Raw genomic sequence first — 18,292 nt, forward strand, 5'->3', positions numbered from 1 at the left:
ATCTCTTTAATTCAAACGTTTTTCTTTGAATGTGTAAATTCAAGGGTGAATTGAAAGGTGCCATGGAAAATGACATATATTATTTATTTGTGTTACTGACATTACATTTTTTTTATATACTGTATCAACTGCTTGAAACACTTGGTCATTACTTCTGAGATGGCAGTGTGTCTTATATCAAAGGCGAGTTTTACTGTTAATTACATGGAGTTTGAGTCATTAACTATCTTCACAACCCTTCAGCTAGTCAGTACATTAAGTCATTACATCATGTATGATGTCATTTTGTCCTCACTTGACCCTGGAAATGTAGCTAGTTTTTGCCTTTCCTAAAAGGCGTAGTGGGCAAATCCCACTTCCACTGTTAAAGTATGGGAACATCTTTTCAGTGAATTTGTCTTTGAAGGTGCACAGGGTCGTGTTCTTGGTGAGGTCAAAGAATTTCACCTCCCCTCTGTTACAGTCCAGTTGTACTCGGATCACACGTGGGCTCTCGTCTACCTCGATCTGGACGTACGATTTTATACCTGCTTTGTATTTCCCACAGATGTATTTGATGATCCACAACCCACTCTGAGGCTCCATTTTGACCTGCGTCTTGCGTGGAATGGACTCTTTGGCTACTCCTAAGATCCAGTTATCGTTATCTCCGACGTCCACGTCCCAGTAATGGATGCCTTTACTGTACCCTTCAGAACCCAACACTCCTACGTTAAGAAACCTTTCGGGATTGTCTGGGAGACTCTGCCTCTCGTCACAGTATGTCATAGTGGTGAGGTCATCAGAGAGGGTGAACTTAGTGGACATTGTGTTCGGATCCATGATCACAGGAGCTATAGGGATGTGTGCAGAGATGTTGTATATTAATATTGAACTATATTGGTGGGGGAGACAGTAGAGAAACACATTTATTTTTGGGGGGGGGAAGGGAATGCACTCACTGTAGTCAACAAACTCAAGCATCTTCTCCCAAACTTTGAACTTGAGAGATCCTACATGTTTGGCCATGTTAATCAGTGCTCCTGATGCTACCTCAGTATCTGCAGTATCTGGGAATGTGCAGTCGGCTCTATGGTAAAAAAGGGATGGCGTCAGTGAAATGGGAAAAAATATAGATATTTAGATATATTTTTGATTGATTTACCTGTTAAGTATGGCCTTGTAGTTCTATAAAAAAAAAAGAATGAGAACAAACGTCACTTTTGATATCAGATAACTGTGAGAGAAATAGTTTCACAGCAATGGGATTTGAAACATTTTGACAGACCCCTTACCTTGAGGAATGTGATATTGTCCACTTCCATTTCCTTATCGATAGCTACAATTGTCTCTGAAAGGGTTGTGATCTCTCTGGCCAATGTCTCGGCTCTTTCTCGCATCACTTCAGATTTCTTCTGTTCTTCCTCTCGCAGGGTAGCTATCTTGGCCGTCTCTTCCTCTTCTAGGAACTGCTGGAGTTTCTTAAACTCCCTCCTTATCTGCTCCTCTGCACGTTGGGCCTGGCCCTACAGTAGAAAACATTAGGCTCACTTTTCAACGCTGCTCAAGTGCTCACTCCAATTCGCATGTTGCTTAAATTGTATTGCGATAGCTACCTTGATGTGCTCCTCCCAGCTTTGATGGCCCATCTTGGCTGCATTCCTGTTTGCTAGTTTGTTCTTCAAAGTGGAAACCACAGCCTGAATTTCACTCTAGATTGGAAGTGATAATTGGAACACATCTTTTTTTTTAGTCACACAACTCTGTCACACTGTAAAAAAAACCACAAAAAAAAACATGTTGATTGAGCTTCAGAACATCTAGGCAACCAGCTGCAGTACCGTTTTTAGTTTGCTCAACATTTAGGCATATTAGCTCAACCAACAAATGTAACGAGAAATCATATTGCAGCTGGTTGGTTGCCTGTGTTGAATGATCTGAAGCCCTCTAACCTCCTGCTGGGCTCTCCCCTGATATATTTTAAAACATTTTTCTTTTTAAAGGGTTTTGTACTTTATTCAGACAGATGCAGAATACGGGATAGTGGGATAAATAGTTGGAAAGGTGGTGTGAAGGACTGAACCCCTCGGGGGAACAGTATATGTGCATAGAAACCAAGATGTTACCCCCTGGGCCAGTAACTGAAAGGTCGCTGGTTCGAATATTACTATTTCATCGCACCTATCTGGTGTATAATTTAAACGGAACAAATATATCAACAATTTCAACAATTTTACTGAGTTACAGTTCATATAAGGAAATCAGTTAATTGAAGTAAATGAATTAGGCCCTAATCTATGGATCCTCCAGCCTGGGAGGGCATAAGCCCATCCACTTGGGAGCCAGGCACCTACTCTGAGATGCTTTTTCAATACGGGTCCAGGACAAGACCAACGGACGGCACGTTGGGAAATCGTGTTGCCAAAGAGAGTAGATAGTGGTTTCCTCTCTGGTGATGTGCTCTCTTCGTCAACCTCCAAGATGAAAGTGCGTTTGTGCAATGTCTTTTGTCATTGCCTTGAATGAATTTGTCATTTTACCCAACAAGCCTTTTCAAATTGAACTCAAAGTCCACTCGACTCACAAAATAACGCTGATTAAGACATTCATTCCGTCACTGAGGGAGATACATTGGCAGTTAAATGAAACCAAAGGAAACAGAAAGTTTACAAAATGGTCTCACCTTCAAATCCGGCACAGCCTCCTCAATGGGATAACAGTTATGACCTTTATGTTTTTTTGATGTGTAGCAGACAACACAGATGGGCTGTTTATCATCGAAACAGAAGATTTTCATTTTCTCTCCATGCAGCCGGCAGGTATCAGATCTGATCTTTTCACCCCCCTTCTGTAAGGAATCACAGAGACTCTTTAAGGCGAGGCTTAAACCCTGCTCCTCAGATGAACACTCTGCCCTGCATGCAGGACACAGCGGATTCCCCATTTCCTTCCAGTATTTCTGCAGACACTCCTCACAGAAGCTGTGGCTGCATTTCAGGACCACAGGGTTCCTGAAGATGTCACAGCACACGGGACAAGAGAGGTGCTCCTCCAAGAGAGACAAACTGGCTGCCATTCTTTTTCACACACAGGGATCGTCTGTGCTATTCCTTCCTCGTCGATGTGAGCTGTGGCTGGATCAAAGGGCATGTTAATATGATTGAAATGGACTCCTCCCACGAGTTACCAAGAAACATAACAGAAACCAAACTCACTCTGCCTCCGTGCAGAAACTCAGTCTTGGAAAATAATGTCAACTGTTTATGATTATAGCAATATGGCAAACAATTAGCAAAGGCAAAATATTGTACAAACTATTAGACATAAAACAACAAAAAACGACATTTGGTGAGGACTTTTGCCTGTGTGAGCACACCTCTTTTACCACTAGATGTCAGTAAGTTCCAGACATGGTGAAGACATGAAAATGATGAAGGTATTGCTTAAAACGGTGTAAACATAAAGCCATGTTCACCATTGAGACTGTTGTAATACAGTATGTAACATTTTACCTTTACAATCTGGTGGACAAAAGTCACCGTGAATCCCAGTCAGAGTAAACCTGTCCCAAGGTATGCTTTCATCTTATTAGCAAGCAACTCTGAGCTTCAACTAAATGTTATTGTCTGCCATCTCTCTCTCTCTCTCTCTCTCTCTCTCTCTCTCTCTCTCTCTCTCTCTCTCTCTCTCTCTCTCTCTCTCTCTCTCTCTCTCTTTAAGATGGAGCGGCAGGCAGGCAATGTGATGGACACAGGCTTAGTGATGAATTACTTATCTCACACTGTCCAATGTTCTCCCTCCCAGGCAGCCAGGAAGCTAGGAGCCTTATTAGGGCTGAGGATGGCTGCCAATCCCCCTAGGTTCTAATGAGCTTAGGCAGTTTGACATAGTGTTCTCTCTTACTATTCTCCCTGGGACTAGTCTCAGTGACAGATGCCTTCTGGAGTGCATCAAGACCACTCCACCAGTCTCACACCACTCTCAGGGTGTTACAGAGCTGACAGTACAGAGTGTCAGTGTGGTTTGCACTTCCCCAAGGGTCCTTGGGACAGGAGAGGGTGCTAGAGCCCAGTGCCTGTACCAAAATATGATCTTCCTCTTGAGCTGACAGCACAGTGTCAGTGTGCTGGGCCTAGTGTTGTGGTCAAGTCGGTAAACTGGACTTTAGTACTGCAACACTGGCACTCCCCAGAGGGTCCTGAGAGAGGACCGGGTGCTAATGCTCAGTGCCTGTCCCAAAATACCCTCATCCTCTTTGTTCAATGTCACAATGCCACTGTGCTGTAGAGCTCCTCCCTGCTGCACAGACTCTGGGGAGACGGAAGGTATTGATGGCAATGGCTCCGAGAGCATATTTAATATTGTTATCAGTAGAGTATAACGGTGTCACATTTATTGCAGCCTCATATCAACCGATTTGCAAAAAGATGACAATTAGTCAATAGGCTATTTCTCTCCTGTGTTACACAGTTATGGTGGACGGTAAACTAGTGAGTAGATGACCGTTTGACTGCATACATAAAGAATAATATTTTGTACATTTAAAAAAAATATATATATATCAGTTTGAAAGGAAAGTGGGAGACGTACTGTATATGAGTGGACATAGTGGATGCTGAGCAGGGTTCAATCCCCCACTGCAAGGGGATGTGGTCCAGAGTCCGCTGCGTCAACCACAAGGCCTACGCCAAACTCTAGTGTCTCTTTTCAACGCCCCTCTCAGGGGTTGGGTTAAATGCGGAAGACACATTTCAGTTGAAGGCCTTCAGTTGTACAACTGACTAGGTATCCCCCTTTCCCTTTCCCTCTCTTTAACCCCCAGGAACTGTGTAATGAGATGGACTCCAAGCTCCATGCCTACACAGACGTGAGGAATGCCATCCGCAGGATGTTGGAGAGCAGCAACGTGACCCGGGGCTCCAGCACGGAACACAGCCTCTGTATCCTGGAGCAGAAGTGGACTACCGTCTACGGGAAAGTACAGGACCGCAAGGTGAGAGTGAGACTTCTCTTGCTCCCGGATCTATGTGCTTTAGCCAACTCCTCTGGCCATTGTTAACATCACATACAGGGTTGTGTTCACTGGGGCATGCGGCAATGTTTTAGCTACAGAAAACGAAAAGGAGCATTTCTTACTGGATAAGTTCAAGTAGTCCCTCCCTTTTTCAATCAGTTTACTTCCAACCGACTAGGGGCCTAAGAACAGGATGATGTATGTTTGTGAACGACCTGAGTAAAAGTGTGGTATCTGTTCTGTTCGTAGGCTAAGCTAACCGAAGGGTTGAGCCTGGCGAAGGAGTTCCACTGTAATGTCCAGGAGCTGCTGACCAGGATGGCCAAGTGTGAGGAGGCCATAGGAGTCCTGCCTGTCCCCAGCTTTGTCCTGGACACAGTCTGTGGCCAGCTGCAAGACCACAGGGTGGGTTTGTGTGTGTGTGTCTGTGCCTGCACGTGAGTTTGTATTTGTGCATATTAGCATGCATGTGCACATGCATTTGTGTGTCTATGTGTGTGAGAGTAAAGTGTATGTTTGTGCATATGGGTGTGCATGTGCAGAATTATGTCTGCGTGTATATGATAAATCATAGTGTACTCACCACCCCCTCAGACTCTGGTGAGTGAGGTGAACTGCTACGGTGAGAAGAAGACAGTGGTGGAGACTGCAGGCTCCAGGCTGACCGAGTTGAGCAGGAAGGAGGACTGTGACGTGGTTCACAACCTGATCATGACCGTACACGACCGCTACAGGAAACTTCACCAGCGAGCCACAGAGAGGGGCCGAACACTAGAGGACGTCAAGAAGAATGCAAAACAGGTAGAGATACAGAACCATCAGATATTCTCTGAAATATAGTTTTTTTTGTCATTATGAACTATTCTGTATTTTCCACCCCACATAGTCATTTTTTCCAACATCCTCTATCTAGTAACTCATAATAACCTTCCAAACAGCTAATACCTCAGTTTCAATAGTCCAATTTAGAAGGGCTCTCATGATAACAAGCGGGTGTAAACCTCTAATATTTCAGTTCAGTGAATCTTGGCGCCTCCTAGTGGACTGGATGACTGAGGTGGAGCAGACGCTGGACACACATAAAGAGATTGCTGTGGACCACGAGGAAATTAAACTGCAGCTCACCGAACAGAAGGTAGGCCTAAAGAAATTATGTAAATAATTATAGCTCTTGTGAATATTTTTCTAGCTTGGAATGTAATAATTTAAATCCATAGTTTTTACTTTTTAAATGACATATTTCACTGAACTATCCCTTTCATTCCTGTATTTTTCTGTATGTGTGCTCCTAGGACTTCCAGAAGCTTCTGCGCTCGAAGCGACCCATGTACGAGGCCACTCTAAAGAGTGGCCGGGGCCTCCATGAGAGGTCTCAGAGCGCCCAGGACAGACAGCACCTGGAGAACCTGCTCTCTGAGCTCCGGGACTCATGGGATACCATCAGTGGCAAATCCTTGGAAAGGTGAGGGACACAATGCACTGATGAGGGAAATAGCATTTCCACACACCTAAAATGATTTCAAACACTGGTCCCAATTCGCTCCCTACCTCTTCCCCTAGGCCTTTGATATCTGTAGACCTGAAGTGATAGGATAGGTTCAATCCAAATAGTTGTGGACTATCCACAATTTAGCTTCCACCTTACAGATTCGCAAACATTGAAGGGTAAGGTAGAGAGTGGATTGTGATCGGAATCAGTTTGGGCAACATGGCAACTTTGACAGAGTATATAATCCAATTACATTTTCCTCAGGCAACACAAACTGGAGGAAGCACTGCTGTTTTCAGGCAGATTCACAGACGCCCTTCAAGCCTTGAATGACTGGTTATACAGAGCAGAGCCACAGCTGGCTGAAGACGTACCTGTCGGTGGGGAAAAAGACACGGTCAACAATCTGATCGACAAGCACAAGGTCATTTTTTTTTATACATTCTGTGTATGTGATCCGATAAGATATTGAGGCTTTCCTATGGACACCATAAAAATGCCTTTCTTTGAGGCTTCACCTGTAAACGGTGTGACAGCAGACAGCGGTCAGCTGACACTCTCTTGGACTCTCTTGTTTCTCAGGTGTTCCAGAAGGAGTTGGGGAAGCGAGCCGGGTGCATTAGGACCCTGAAGCGCTCGGTGAGGGACCTGACCAGGAGCAGCACTGCTGATGCCCATTGGTTGCAGGAGCAGATGGACGAATTGGAGGCACGCTGGGAGGACGTGTGTAAACTGTCCGTATCCAAGCAGGCCAGGCTGGAGGCAGCCCTTCAACAGGTAACTCACCATACTGTCTTATTCACATTTTATGATAACACTGACTTATCTTATGTAATTGTCTCGCGTGGACAGGGTATATCAAAGTTCACATCTCGGATGAGCCCCCAAAAATCGTCCGAGACAATTTCCCACCTCTTGGACAATAAAGCCTATCCTTCCTAAACACTTTACTTAATATAGCTTTGCAGGTATAATGATTTATGACTTGTTATAAACGTGCTTGAGGCTTTATGTCTTTCTCTGAAGGATGGTTTGTCTCAATTGTCCTTTCATATGTGTGTCTCTGTCAGGCTGAGAAGTTTGACAGGCTGGTCCACTCCTTCCTGGAGCATCTGGCGGAGGCAGAGAGGGTGCTGAGGTACGGGGTCATCCCTGAGGAGGAGGAAGCTCTGCTGGCCTTCCGCAAACAGCATGAGGTAGGTAGACACGTAGGCCTAATATGACTGTAGCCTCCATTATTAAGGTGTATAAATAGCATAATAACAATTAACATCAGGGCTTGTAGAGGTTTCAAAATACAAGTTATAAAAGCCTGATCATTTATCTAGCTTTTTATATTAATAATTATAGTTATAATAATAATAATAATAATAGGTCATGGAAATTACAAAGCATTTTTCAAGAACCCAAAGTTGCTTTAAAATTGTAGACATGAAAAACAAGAAACTGAAATCAAAACAAAGCAATGCCAAACTAAATAAAAGGACAAAAACATGGAGTAAAGAGTAGGGTCTGGGCTCAAGGATGGGAAAAGGTGTGATGTGTCGGTGCATGACTGAGCGAGCAGGTGTTGTGTGTGTGTGTGAGTATGTGGTAAATAGCGGGTGCTTGAGAAGAGTGTGTGAGGATAGTGGGGTTAAGGGTAAGCCATGCTGAAGAGGTAGGGCTAGACTGAAAGATGGTGATGGACTCAGATGGCTGGAGGAAGGTCGTTTCAGTTTTGTGTTTACCTTTACAGTTTTACTGACTTTCAAGATACCAAGGCTTTCAAGATACCAAGCATTTTGTATTTACTCATAGTATATTTTGATGGCATTACCCAGTAGACAGGGGGTGTAACGAGCTCTGCGTTTATGCCCTGTGTCTAGGAGTCAATCACTTCCCTGCGCTCCCAGGAGATGGAGCTAGAGAGCATCCGGTGTCTGAATGAGGAAATCCTGTCCTCCTGTCACCCAGACTCCATCATTACACTCAAGTCCTGGATCAGCGTCACCAAGACCCGCTACGAAGAGGTGCGTCCACTCTTACCTACTTGGGACTTTACGTAGGACAAAAATATAATAACTATGACTTGAGCGTTGTAGCCTTATTTCTCAGAGGTATTTAAATTAGCCTTTGCGGAGTCGCCAGAAAACACTAACATCCGGTTTTCAGGGATACAGTATTTTACAGCCAAACATTCTGCTTCCCCTAAAAACTGAAGTGGGAACTCTACTCAGGCATCTTTCTATGCCTGCTACACTAGGTTATATTTACATTGACAAAAAAAACTGAATGTTTGATCCATTTTGAAGAGAAATTATGTTTTTGTTGCTGCTTTGGCAGCCTGTCAGTCAATCTGCAGTCAGTCTGCAGTTAGTCATTTTCTGTTAGGTGGTCTCGCTGATTCCCTGTAGACAACACAGAATCCCCCCCCTCTCTCTCTGATTCAGGTGCAGACTTGGGCCCAGCAGCAGGGCCAGAGGATCCAGGCCAGCCTGTCTGCTCTGGAGGCTGAGCGGGAGAAGCTACAGCGCCTACTGGACTGGATCTCATCCGCCGAGGAGGCCCTCAACCTCAGAGACCAGGAGCCACCGGCTGAGAGCATAGAACACAACCATGAACTCATCGCCCAACACATGGTATCGTGCATAAACACACAGTCTCAAACCACATAAACACACAGTCTCAAACCACATAAACACACAGTCTCAAACCACATAAACACACAGTCTCAAACCACATAAACACACAGTCTCAAACCACATAAACACACAGTCTCAAACCACATAAACACACAGTCTCAAACCATGCAGAGCACAGAACTAACAAACACAGCTAAACAGTTCCAATTCACACATTATTAAATTACCAAATAAATTGACATTTTACATTTTTGTAATTTAGCAGACACTCTTACCGTTAGTTTGTGCATTCATCTTAAGAGCTAGGTGGGAAAACCACATATATTTCCCACAATAAAGTAGCTATCAGCGAAGTCAGAGCTATTAAGGGGGAAAAAGTCAAGTGCGAGTATTAGTTCACAAAATACTATTTAAAAAAAATTTACAGACTCAAATACTTGTTTTGTTAAGACTGTTAATAACTCACCATTCCTACCTCCAGGTATTCATGGAGGAGCTGAACCGAAAACTACCAGAGGTTGAACATGCCACAAAATCCTGCAAAGAGAAGCTGATCCCCAAACAGCAGGCTTCACCGTGCCGCAAGGCACTGACAAGTAAGTGAAGGGTCAGGGTTAGCAACCACTTGGCTTCGGGACTTTGTATTTTATTGAATAACTGTTTTACTTACGGCTCTAATCTGAGCCATATTAAAATGTTGACGTGTCCGTTTTTTGAGGGATTATGTGAAATATGGACTAATTTTACATTAAAGGCCCAATGCAGTCAAACACGTAATTGTCCTGTGTTTTATATATATTTCCACGCTATGAAGTTGGAATAATACTGTGAAATTGTGAAAATCATGATAATGCCCTTCTCGTGTAAGAGTTTTGGCCTGCCTATTGACATCAACAGGCGGTAAATTACTGAAAAGACTAAAGAGTGTTCCAAAGCTCTCGGTCAATAACTGCTTGTTTTCAGTCCCCCCTCCCCCCAATCAGATCACTCCCAGACAGTCCGTGATAAATTCTTGCTTGAGAAATTGTTCTTTGCTATTTTTGTATATTTTTTTCACCCAGAAATTATTTTATATTGAGATAAAATATATATATAGGTATGTTAATGTAAAATGTTCCTTGAAGTTTGTATCTACTAAGCTAATTGAGGTATCCATCTTCTGTATTTGCTCCAGAGAGGAGGAGCACTCTGAAACTCCAGCCTACAGTAATCCCTCTCCCCCTGGAGAACCTGGACCCTCAGACCCCTCAGCTGTGTCAGCTGGTCAGCCACTGGCAGAAACTCTGGCTCATGGCTCTGGCCAGACAGGGCCGCCTAGAGCAGCACGAGCAGGGACTCCAAGAGGTGACTGGCACAACATACTGCCACCAATGTGTTAGCTCTAGTTCGTTAGTTTCCCTTTCAATAGCTTCAAAACCGGACATAAATTACTCGTTGTACAGTGTTAATGTCATTTGTCGCTAATATTATTGATTCTCAACAAACAGATGGAGGAATTTGCGAATTTCGACTTCAACGTCTGGCGAAAGCGCTACATGCAGTGGATCAGCCACCTCAAGTCTCGGATCCTAGACGTGTTCCGAAACATCGACAGGGACCAGGACGGACGAATCAGCAAGAAGGAGTTAATCGACAACGTCCTGGCATCCAGTAAGCCCTGCCCCCATCCCCACTCCCAGCCTCTCAGCATCTGTCCCTCAAGCCCTACGTTCATTTACTCAACGCCCATTCATTATTAATTTGATTCATGTATAAAACTGCCACTTGGCACTTAACGTCCTGGAGAGAACGATGGCCTTACTAAATCAGCATAAAGCTTTGATCAGTCTGTTATTAAAATGTTATTGAAATTTCAACTTCCATCACTGATTCAAAGTCTAAAACTTGAACAAATCCACATGAACAAATCCACATATTACCTTTTTAGAATTCCCCACCAATTCCCTGGAGATGAATGCAGTGGCCAATATCTTTGACATGAATGGGGACGGCTTCATTGACTACTATGAGTTTGTGAGTGCCCTCCATCCCAGCCGGGATCCCTACAGGAGAACGCTAGATGCAGATCAGATCAACGAGGAGGTGAAATGTCTCTCAGAGTTGTTTTCATGCCCATGATCTTCAACGATGTAACAGCATACAGTTCAACGTATTACACCTAACCACAGTTGGGTTTGATGAAAGTTGTCTGATTGACTGACTCCCGTATCTCCCTCAGGTGGGTCGACAGGTGTCTCAGTGCAACTGTCCCAAGAGGTTCCAGGTGGAGCAGATCAGTGCCAACCGCTACAGGGTGAGGGACATTTAACCTTTGACCTTTTGATTGTATGTAGGTCATTGGAACAAGGAACATGTGTTTAACTGAACCCAGTGAAAATGTTGGTTATAGGGTTGTTAATGCCTTGATTAATGCCAGACTATTAAAACCAGTTATGTTTTTTGTTGGTCTCTGCTGTAGTTTGGGGATTCCCAACAGTTGCGGATGGTGCGTATCCTGCGCAGTACCCTGATGGTACGGGTGGGAGGAGGCTGGACAGCACTTGATGAATTCCTGGTCAAGAACGACCCTTGTAGAGGTTAGTGGAGACTTAAAGTGCAGTAGGACCGTATAATTCTCAAAAATAAGGTTTTAACTTATCTTGGATGTTGTCATTTCATCCAAACCGTTTTGAAGTTTGTTAGCTGGTTATTTAGCAACGTCCAGAAAGCATGGGGACAGAGGCCGTGGGGACCTAAGAAGAACTCTGTAGAGCTCTTTCCCCATGCTTTTAATACAATCAATTGCCACTAGCATTGCATCCACTACATCCTCCAAAAATGAAGCCAGATTCATAATGACCATTGACATCTGTTACTTATGTCACAGTGAAAGGTCGGACGAACCTAAAGATAAAGGAGAAGTACTTGTTCGACAACTCTCGGAGAGGAGGCTCATCTAAAACCCTGACGGTCAGCAGGTCCAACTCCAGCCTGAGTCTCTACAGCAGCGCCTCGGCTCCTAGCAGCCCCCTAACACGCAAGGTAAGATCTCCTCCATCGTAGTGTACTACCAGACCCAGAAACGGTCACATCACTAACTGTGTATAAGCCTACAAACTAACAAGGTAAGCATGCCACTGTAACTTTGTACTAGCCCCAAACCAACACACTCTGTTGGGGCATCAGGTAGCCTAGTGGTTAGAGCGTTGGACCAGTAACTGAAAGGTTGCTAGCTTGAATCCCTGAGCTGACGAGGTAAGAATCTGTCGTTCTGCCCCTGAACAAGGCAGTTAACCCACTGTTCCTATGCCACCATTGTAAATAAGAATTTGTTCTTAACTGACTTGCGTGGTTAAATAAATGTCAAATAAATAGATAAAAACAACACACTCTCCTTTGTAGTAGTTTGGTAGTCCTCAAAGCAATAAGGTAAGCTCACCTATTCATGTCATTGAGATGGCTAGTATCATGGGTAACTCATCTCTAAGCCTATGTTCCAGGCCTTACTGCGGAGGAGTCTCTCAGGTGACCGCTGCATCCGGCCCAGGAGCTCCATAGCTGCTCTGGGGTCAGATCTACAGTTCTCCACTGCGGGGGATGACGATTCTCTTTCACCATCAGGTGTGTACAGTAAATAAACCCTCTGTGAATGGAAATGGACTTGCAATTATAGTGAAGTTCAAATGAGTTCAACATGATCCCTACAAATCAGCTCGTCTAGACAGCTAGACAATCTGGACCCTCTCTTTCTAAAATGATCTGCCAAAATTGTTGCAACCCCTATTACTACCCTATTCAACCTCTCTTTTGTACCTTCTGAGATCCCCAAAGATTGGAAAGCTGCCGCGGTCATCCCCCTCTTCAAAGGGGGAGACACTCTAAACTGTTATAGACTTATATCCATCCTGCCCTGCCTTTCTAAAATCTTCAAAAGCCATACTTTTCCCACCGTACCTCCTCCACTATGCAATCTGGTCTCCGAGCTGGTTATGGGTGCATCTCAGCCACGCTCAAGGTTCTAAACGATATCATAACCGCCATCGATAAAAGACAGTACTGTGCAGCCGTCTTCATCGACCTGGCCAAGGCTTTCGATTCTGCCAATCACCTCATTCTTATCAGCAGACTCAATAGCCTTGGCTTCTCAAATGACTGCCTCGCCTGTTTCACCAACTACTTTTCAGATAGAGTTCAGTATGTCAAATTGGAGGGCCTGTTGGCCGGACATCTGGCAGTCTCTATGGGGGTGCCACAGGGTTCAATTCTCGGGCCGACTCTTTTCTCTGAATATATATCAATGATGTTGTTCTTGCTGCTGGTGATTCTCTGATCCACCTCTACGCAGACGACACCATTCTGTATATTTCTGGCCCTTCTTTGGACACTGTGTTAACAACCCTTCAGACGAGCTTCATATCATACAACTCTTCTTCCGTGGCCTCCAACTGCTTTTAAATGACAGTAAAACTAAGTGCATGGTCTTCAACCAATTGCTGCCCGCACCCTCCCTCCCGACTATCATCACAACTCTGGACGGTTCTGACCTAGAATATGTGGACATCTACAAATACCTAGGTGTCTGGTTAGACTGTAAACTCTCCTTCCAGACTCACATTAAGCATCTCCAATCCAAAATTAAATCTCAAATCGGCTTCCCATTTCGCAACAAAGCCTCCTTCACTCATGCCGCCAAACATACCCTCATAAAACTGACTATCCTTCCTATCCATGACTTCGGCGATGTCATTTACAAAATAGCCCCCAACACTCTACTCAGCAAACTGGATGTAGTCTATCACAGTGCCATCCATTTTATCACCAAAGCCCCATATACTATCCACCACTGCGACCTGTATGCTCTCGTTAGCTGGCCCTCACTACATATCTGTCACCAAACCCACTGGCTCCAGGTCATCTTTAAGTCTTTGCTAGGTAAAGGCCCACCTTATCTCAGCTCACTGGTCACTGGTCACCATAGCAACACCCACCCGCATGGTATATATTGCACTGGTCATCCCCAAAGCCAACACGTCCTTTGGCCGCCTTTCCTTCCGGTTCTCTACTGCCAATGACTGGAACAAATTGCAAAAATCTCTGACACTGGAGTCTTTTATCTCCCTCTCTAACTTTAAGCATCAGCTGTCAGAGCAGCTTACCGATCACTGTACCTGTACAAAGCCAATCTGTAAATAGCACAACCTCATCTCCATATTATTACTTACCCTCTTGCTCTTTTGCACCCCAGTATCTCTACTTGCACATCATCATCTGCACATCTATCACTCCAGTATTAATGCTAAGTTGTAATTATTTCAACCTATATGACCTATTTATTGGCTACCTCCCTACTCTTCTACATTTGCACACACTGTACATAGATTTTTCTATTTTTATTTTCTTATGTGTTATTGATTTTACGTTTGTTTATGTGTAACTCTGTGTTGTTGTTGTTTGCTTTATCTTGGCCAGGTCACAGTTGTAAATGAGAACTTGTTCTCAACTGACCTACCTGGTTAAATAAAGGTGAAATAAAGAAATACAAATGATGGCTTTTGTATTTTTCAGAGGAAGCTGAAAGACTGCCCACATGATGAGGAAGGTATGTCCACAACGTGCATCATGTGAATGCTACAGTGATGAGCTCCACTACAGCCTTGGGGTCCAGAGAGAGAGAGAGAGAGAGAGAGACCAACAAGACAAGGCCTCAGTCACAAACTCCACAACCTTCAGAAAGTGATACAAAAGGGCCAGATACACTATTGGACACTGTGTTTGCAGGCTCTCTGGAGAGCCTTCGATTGGTCAGCTAGGGATCTGGACATGACCTCTGACCTAAACCTGGACATAACCCACTACTCTCCTCTCTGAGTCGTTATATTGATATAGTCATCATTTCGATCATCTGAACAACTTCGATACTGGCTTTCCGAATATGACAGTATCCGAGGATAAAGATATTGGAACAGTCTGCATGGATACGAATTGCATGACGGCTATCGACAAAGCTTACAATCTACAACATTTGTTTTACCCCTGCACCCTTATAATGATGTCAGGGCAAGCTGCGATCAAGCAACGGTGTGTCCTGAAGCTAAGTCTCAAAACTCTGCAAGAACAAACGCGTGCATTAGCAGCAACTGGATCATGGTTTCCTAAGCTATAATGAAGTCAGGGTTTCATCAGCGACCGTCATAATTAGTTCCCTTATGTTACTGTGTGTACTGCATTTCTCCTTTGAAGTAAGTGGGTCTGTAAAATGCGCTCAAATGCAAGTACGTGAAGTTGTGCTACTAGACGCTGTATTTAGTAACAAGACACAGACCGTCCAAAGGATGATGCCAAAGCCTGCAGAGCCAATGGTTCCATCATCTTTCACCGTTGTAATTCTTTTCCCATGACATAATAGGAAACACTAGCCTGGTCCCAGATCTGCTTGTACTGTTTTCGCCAATAGCGTCCATAGGAGCTTGCAAGCCAGCACAAACAGATCTGGCACCAGGCTAAGGAAAAACTGCTGGCGGGGCCACATTGCTGTTTCAAGTTACAACTTCAACCTAAACAGACGCTACACTGTCAGTGTAAAGGTTTCTTTTTAACGTCCTGTAAGTATTGTTTTAAATGCTGCATTTTAAGGTCAAAACATGTATGAAGATGGGCATGGGTCATTGTTTTGTTGAGATTAATATTCTCAGGTTTGGTTTTGCCTTTTGATGTTTGAGGGTTGAATGTCTACGTGGACCATTACTGTGAGATTGTAGATGTACTTTTTATGTCACCGCTGAGAAGCCACTGGAGGTTTTATATGGCGGGACATTTGAAGGGCAAGTTGTGTTCTTCACACATGAACTTCTCCCCATGGAATGCACTTTTTCTTTGGTTTGGTTCTGTATGTGTGTGTCACTTTTTGCGATTTAATTCACTTAGTTTCAGTGTTTAGGACTAGAGAAATAGACGGGAGTTTATTTGATTTCTGATGAACAACTGTAGGGTTTCACAGGGTGTGGCCATCCCAAAATACAAAAGTGTAGTTCTCAATGAGATCTTGGCTTTCTTTCCTCCATTCGGTCTTAATTCTGACTATTTTAGGCAAAGCAACACATTCATTTATGTCTCTTTCCTCCTTTTGAGCCAAGGCATAGAAGCAAAATGTCCCACCTATAGCAAACACACCCCATGTGTGTCTCAAACAATTACACCTCTGCATACAACAACTGTCAGACAGAGGATTGATGCCGCTCACCATGACTGTGGCGGTGCTACAATTCATATAATATAATATATGCCATTTAGCAGACGAAGCGACTTACAGTCATGTGTGCATACATTCTACGTATGGGTGGTCCCGGGAATTGAACCCACTACCCTGGCGTTACAAGCGCCATGCTCTACCAACTGAGCTACAGAAGGACCATCAATATTATAAGCCCCAAAGAAAACTGTATATCATGTGATCCGCTTGTGAAAGTCTACACCCTCAACTCTACCTCAGACAGATGAGGTGTGAGGCTTGAGGCTGACGATGTCCTAAAATGGACAACGTACAAATATTTTGTCTGTAGGTGGCATCTGGACTTGTCCCTGCTTAATCTTGAATCATGCTTGCCTTCTCTATGGTTTACTGTATATCTGGTAAATTGTACCACTGTAAGCAAGTGTGTGTATGTTGCCACTGTTAGCACGTGTGTGTATGGGCATGTGTTAAGTATGGGTTTTCATTTTTTTATCGAGACTGGTCCAAGAAAGGTACAAGCTTACATGATGTTTCCGATTCATTCCATTGTCATTTTACGCTTCAATGTGAGAATGTTGGGCAATACAGAATCTCAATGTACTGTAAAACACAATATCCAGATTCCTCTACTGCTATGCACCCCTGTACTGTACATGTCAATTTCTATATCCAGCGCTTGTTCTGGTATCTAATTTAGGAACACTGTAGAAGAATGAAACTAATAATGTTTTAGGTCCATTGTAAAATAAACCATTTGTAATGAAATGGAGATAATGTTTCATATTTTATTGCACACTTACTTTTTAGCGTTGATTTCCTATCATTTATTTCTGACCTTGAGACATCATCACTGCTACATTTAAAAACATGGGGTTCAAAACCTCCTCTTTAATTCAAATGTGCCCATGTTCTCATATTTAAATGTTACAGAGAAGTGACACGGAGGCTCATAAATGTATGCATAGTGTACTCTTTGTTAGTACTCTGTGAAATCATTTAGAGACAGGAAAACATCCTGATGGCATCGGCTAGCATGAACTGGGTACTGAAGGATGCTGGGTCACGATGCACACACAAAATCGAGGAAGAAGCTATCCTTAGTCTCAAATGATCATGTATTTTGTTCCTGTACCTAATATGAGTGTATAAAGAGCAACATCTAACATAATACCCAGGTGGTCGTCTTACTCTGTAACCTTTGTTTTTGGCTTTCTCCAAACTCAGACCCTTCATGTCCAACGTCCTATTAATGCATGTCAGCCAAAACACACGAATATGTATTGTGCAAAATGGAGCCACAAAGACCCGGCAGAAAGAGAGAAGGGGAAGAAAACGGCCAGCACCAACTCAGGTCATGAGAGTGACCTGCTTGACCGGCTTGGCCTGAAGTGAAACCACCATGGTGCCCTGTGGCTGGACTTGTGTTCTGTGGCTGGACTTGTGTCCAGCTCGCGAGTGCCCACCAGGCCTGGGTTCAAATAGTAGTTGCTTTCTCTCAAATACTTTGATCTAGGGCTCTATTCAATCTGTAAAGCTGAAGCGTTCCAGTGAACGTGCCCGGTGAGAGAGATGAGAGCAAATTCCTCCAGGCCAATCATGGGCTCCTTCGTCTGCACAGTCGAGTGTGAGTTTCTTTCGTCCTACTTGGCAGACTCAACACTCTCACTGTGCTGGTAATGAAGTAAAGAACAGTCCGAACAATGCCTTGCAGCTTGGATCCCTTCCCAAAGACAGGAAAGAGCTAACTTAATGAGAGACCAGTGAACTGTGTTACTGAGGATGGTTCACGATTCACAGCCAAACACTGCCTGACATCCACCTTAATCCCATGGCTATAGGGCACATGAATCTGACAAAACCAGCCTGGATTGCAAATAGTAAATCTGAGCAAATAGTAACAAAGGCATTTTTGTAACTCTAGAACTTTATCAGACAAGAAGTATAAGCCCTGCAGGGCATGTGGGAGGGTATTTTTT

At 43.8% G+C, this 18,292-nt stretch overlaps 2 protein-coding genes across 6 annotated transcripts in view; one reads left to right on the forward strand and one right to left on the reverse strand.

The window, feature by feature from the left end:
* macf1b (microtubule actin crosslinking factor 1b) overlaps window positions 1-17,484 on the forward strand; it is a 45,544-nt gene extending 28,060 nt beyond the window's left edge. For 4 of the 5 annotated variants that reach the window (XM_052494100.1, XM_052494096.1, XM_052494098.1 and 1 more), the window contains 19 exons: window positions 4,802-4,972; window positions 5,243-5,398; window positions 5,588-5,794; window positions 6,009-6,128; window positions 6,286-6,455; window positions 6,747-6,906; window positions 7,065-7,259; window positions 7,553-7,678; window positions 8,351-8,494; window positions 8,915-9,103; window positions 9,588-9,702; window positions 10,281-10,450; window positions 10,594-10,756; window positions 11,034-11,188; window positions 11,325-11,399; window positions 11,565-11,682; window positions 11,973-12,127; window positions 12,586-12,706; window positions 14,651-17,484. In XM_052494100.1, coding sequence (XP_052350060.1) covers window positions 4,802-4,972; window positions 5,243-5,398; window positions 5,588-5,794; window positions 6,009-6,128; window positions 6,286-6,455; window positions 6,747-6,906; window positions 7,065-7,259; window positions 7,553-7,678; window positions 8,351-8,494; window positions 8,915-9,103; window positions 9,588-9,702; window positions 10,281-10,450; window positions 10,594-10,756; window positions 11,034-11,188; window positions 11,325-11,399; window positions 11,565-11,682; window positions 11,973-12,127; window positions 12,586-12,706; window positions 14,651-14,676 — 2,736 coding nt within the window. In that variant the 3' untranslated portion in view covers window positions 14,677-17,484. The remainder of the gene's footprint in view (window positions 1-4,801; window positions 4,973-5,242; window positions 5,399-5,587; window positions 5,795-6,008; window positions 6,129-6,285; window positions 6,456-6,746; window positions 6,907-7,064; window positions 7,260-7,552; window positions 7,679-8,350; window positions 8,495-8,914; window positions 9,104-9,587; window positions 9,703-10,280; window positions 10,451-10,593; window positions 10,757-11,033; window positions 11,189-11,324; window positions 11,400-11,564; window positions 11,683-11,972; window positions 12,128-12,585; window positions 12,707-14,650) is intronic. The other variant, XM_052494099.1, reaches the window with a different exon arrangement.
* Window positions 59-3,137, reverse strand: LOC118367292 (nuclear factor 7, brain-like). Its single transcript, XM_035750610.2, has 6 exons — window positions 2,663-3,137; window positions 1,596-1,691; window positions 1,275-1,505; window positions 1,145-1,167; window positions 942-1,069; window positions 59-833 (listed from the first exon to the last, which is right to left on the reverse strand). Exons 1-6 carry the CDS (start codon window positions 3,053-3,055, stop codon window positions 292-294), a joined length of 1,413 nt encoding a protein of 470 aa, XP_035606503.1. The 5' UTR covers window positions 3,056-3,137; the 3' UTR covers window positions 59-291.
* Window positions 17,485-18,292: the final 808 nt, after the last annotated feature.

The sequence above is a fragment of the Oncorhynchus keta genome, chromosome 34, assembly GCF_023373465.1.
Source record: "Oncorhynchus keta strain PuntledgeMale-10-30-2019 chromosome 34, Oket_V2, whole genome shotgun sequence".
NCBI lineage: Eukaryota > Metazoa > Chordata > Actinopteri > Salmoniformes > Salmonidae > Oncorhynchus > Oncorhynchus keta.

Bases quoted from the DNA above. Each gene is read 5' to 3' on its own strand.
- LOC118367292 (XM_035750610.2), bottom strand. From the start codon at position 3,055: ATGGCAGCCAGTTTGTCTCTCTTGGAGGAGCACCTCTCTTGTCCCGTG. The intron at 1,692-2,662 runs GTGAGACCATTT...CTTCCAATCTAG, and splicing joins AGGCTGTGCCGGATTTGAAG to AGTGAAATTCAGGCTGTGGT. The intron at 1,506-1,595 runs GTAGCTATCGCA...TTTCTACTGTAG, and splicing joins GCTGGGAGGAGCACATCAAG to GGCCAGGCCCAACGTGCAGA.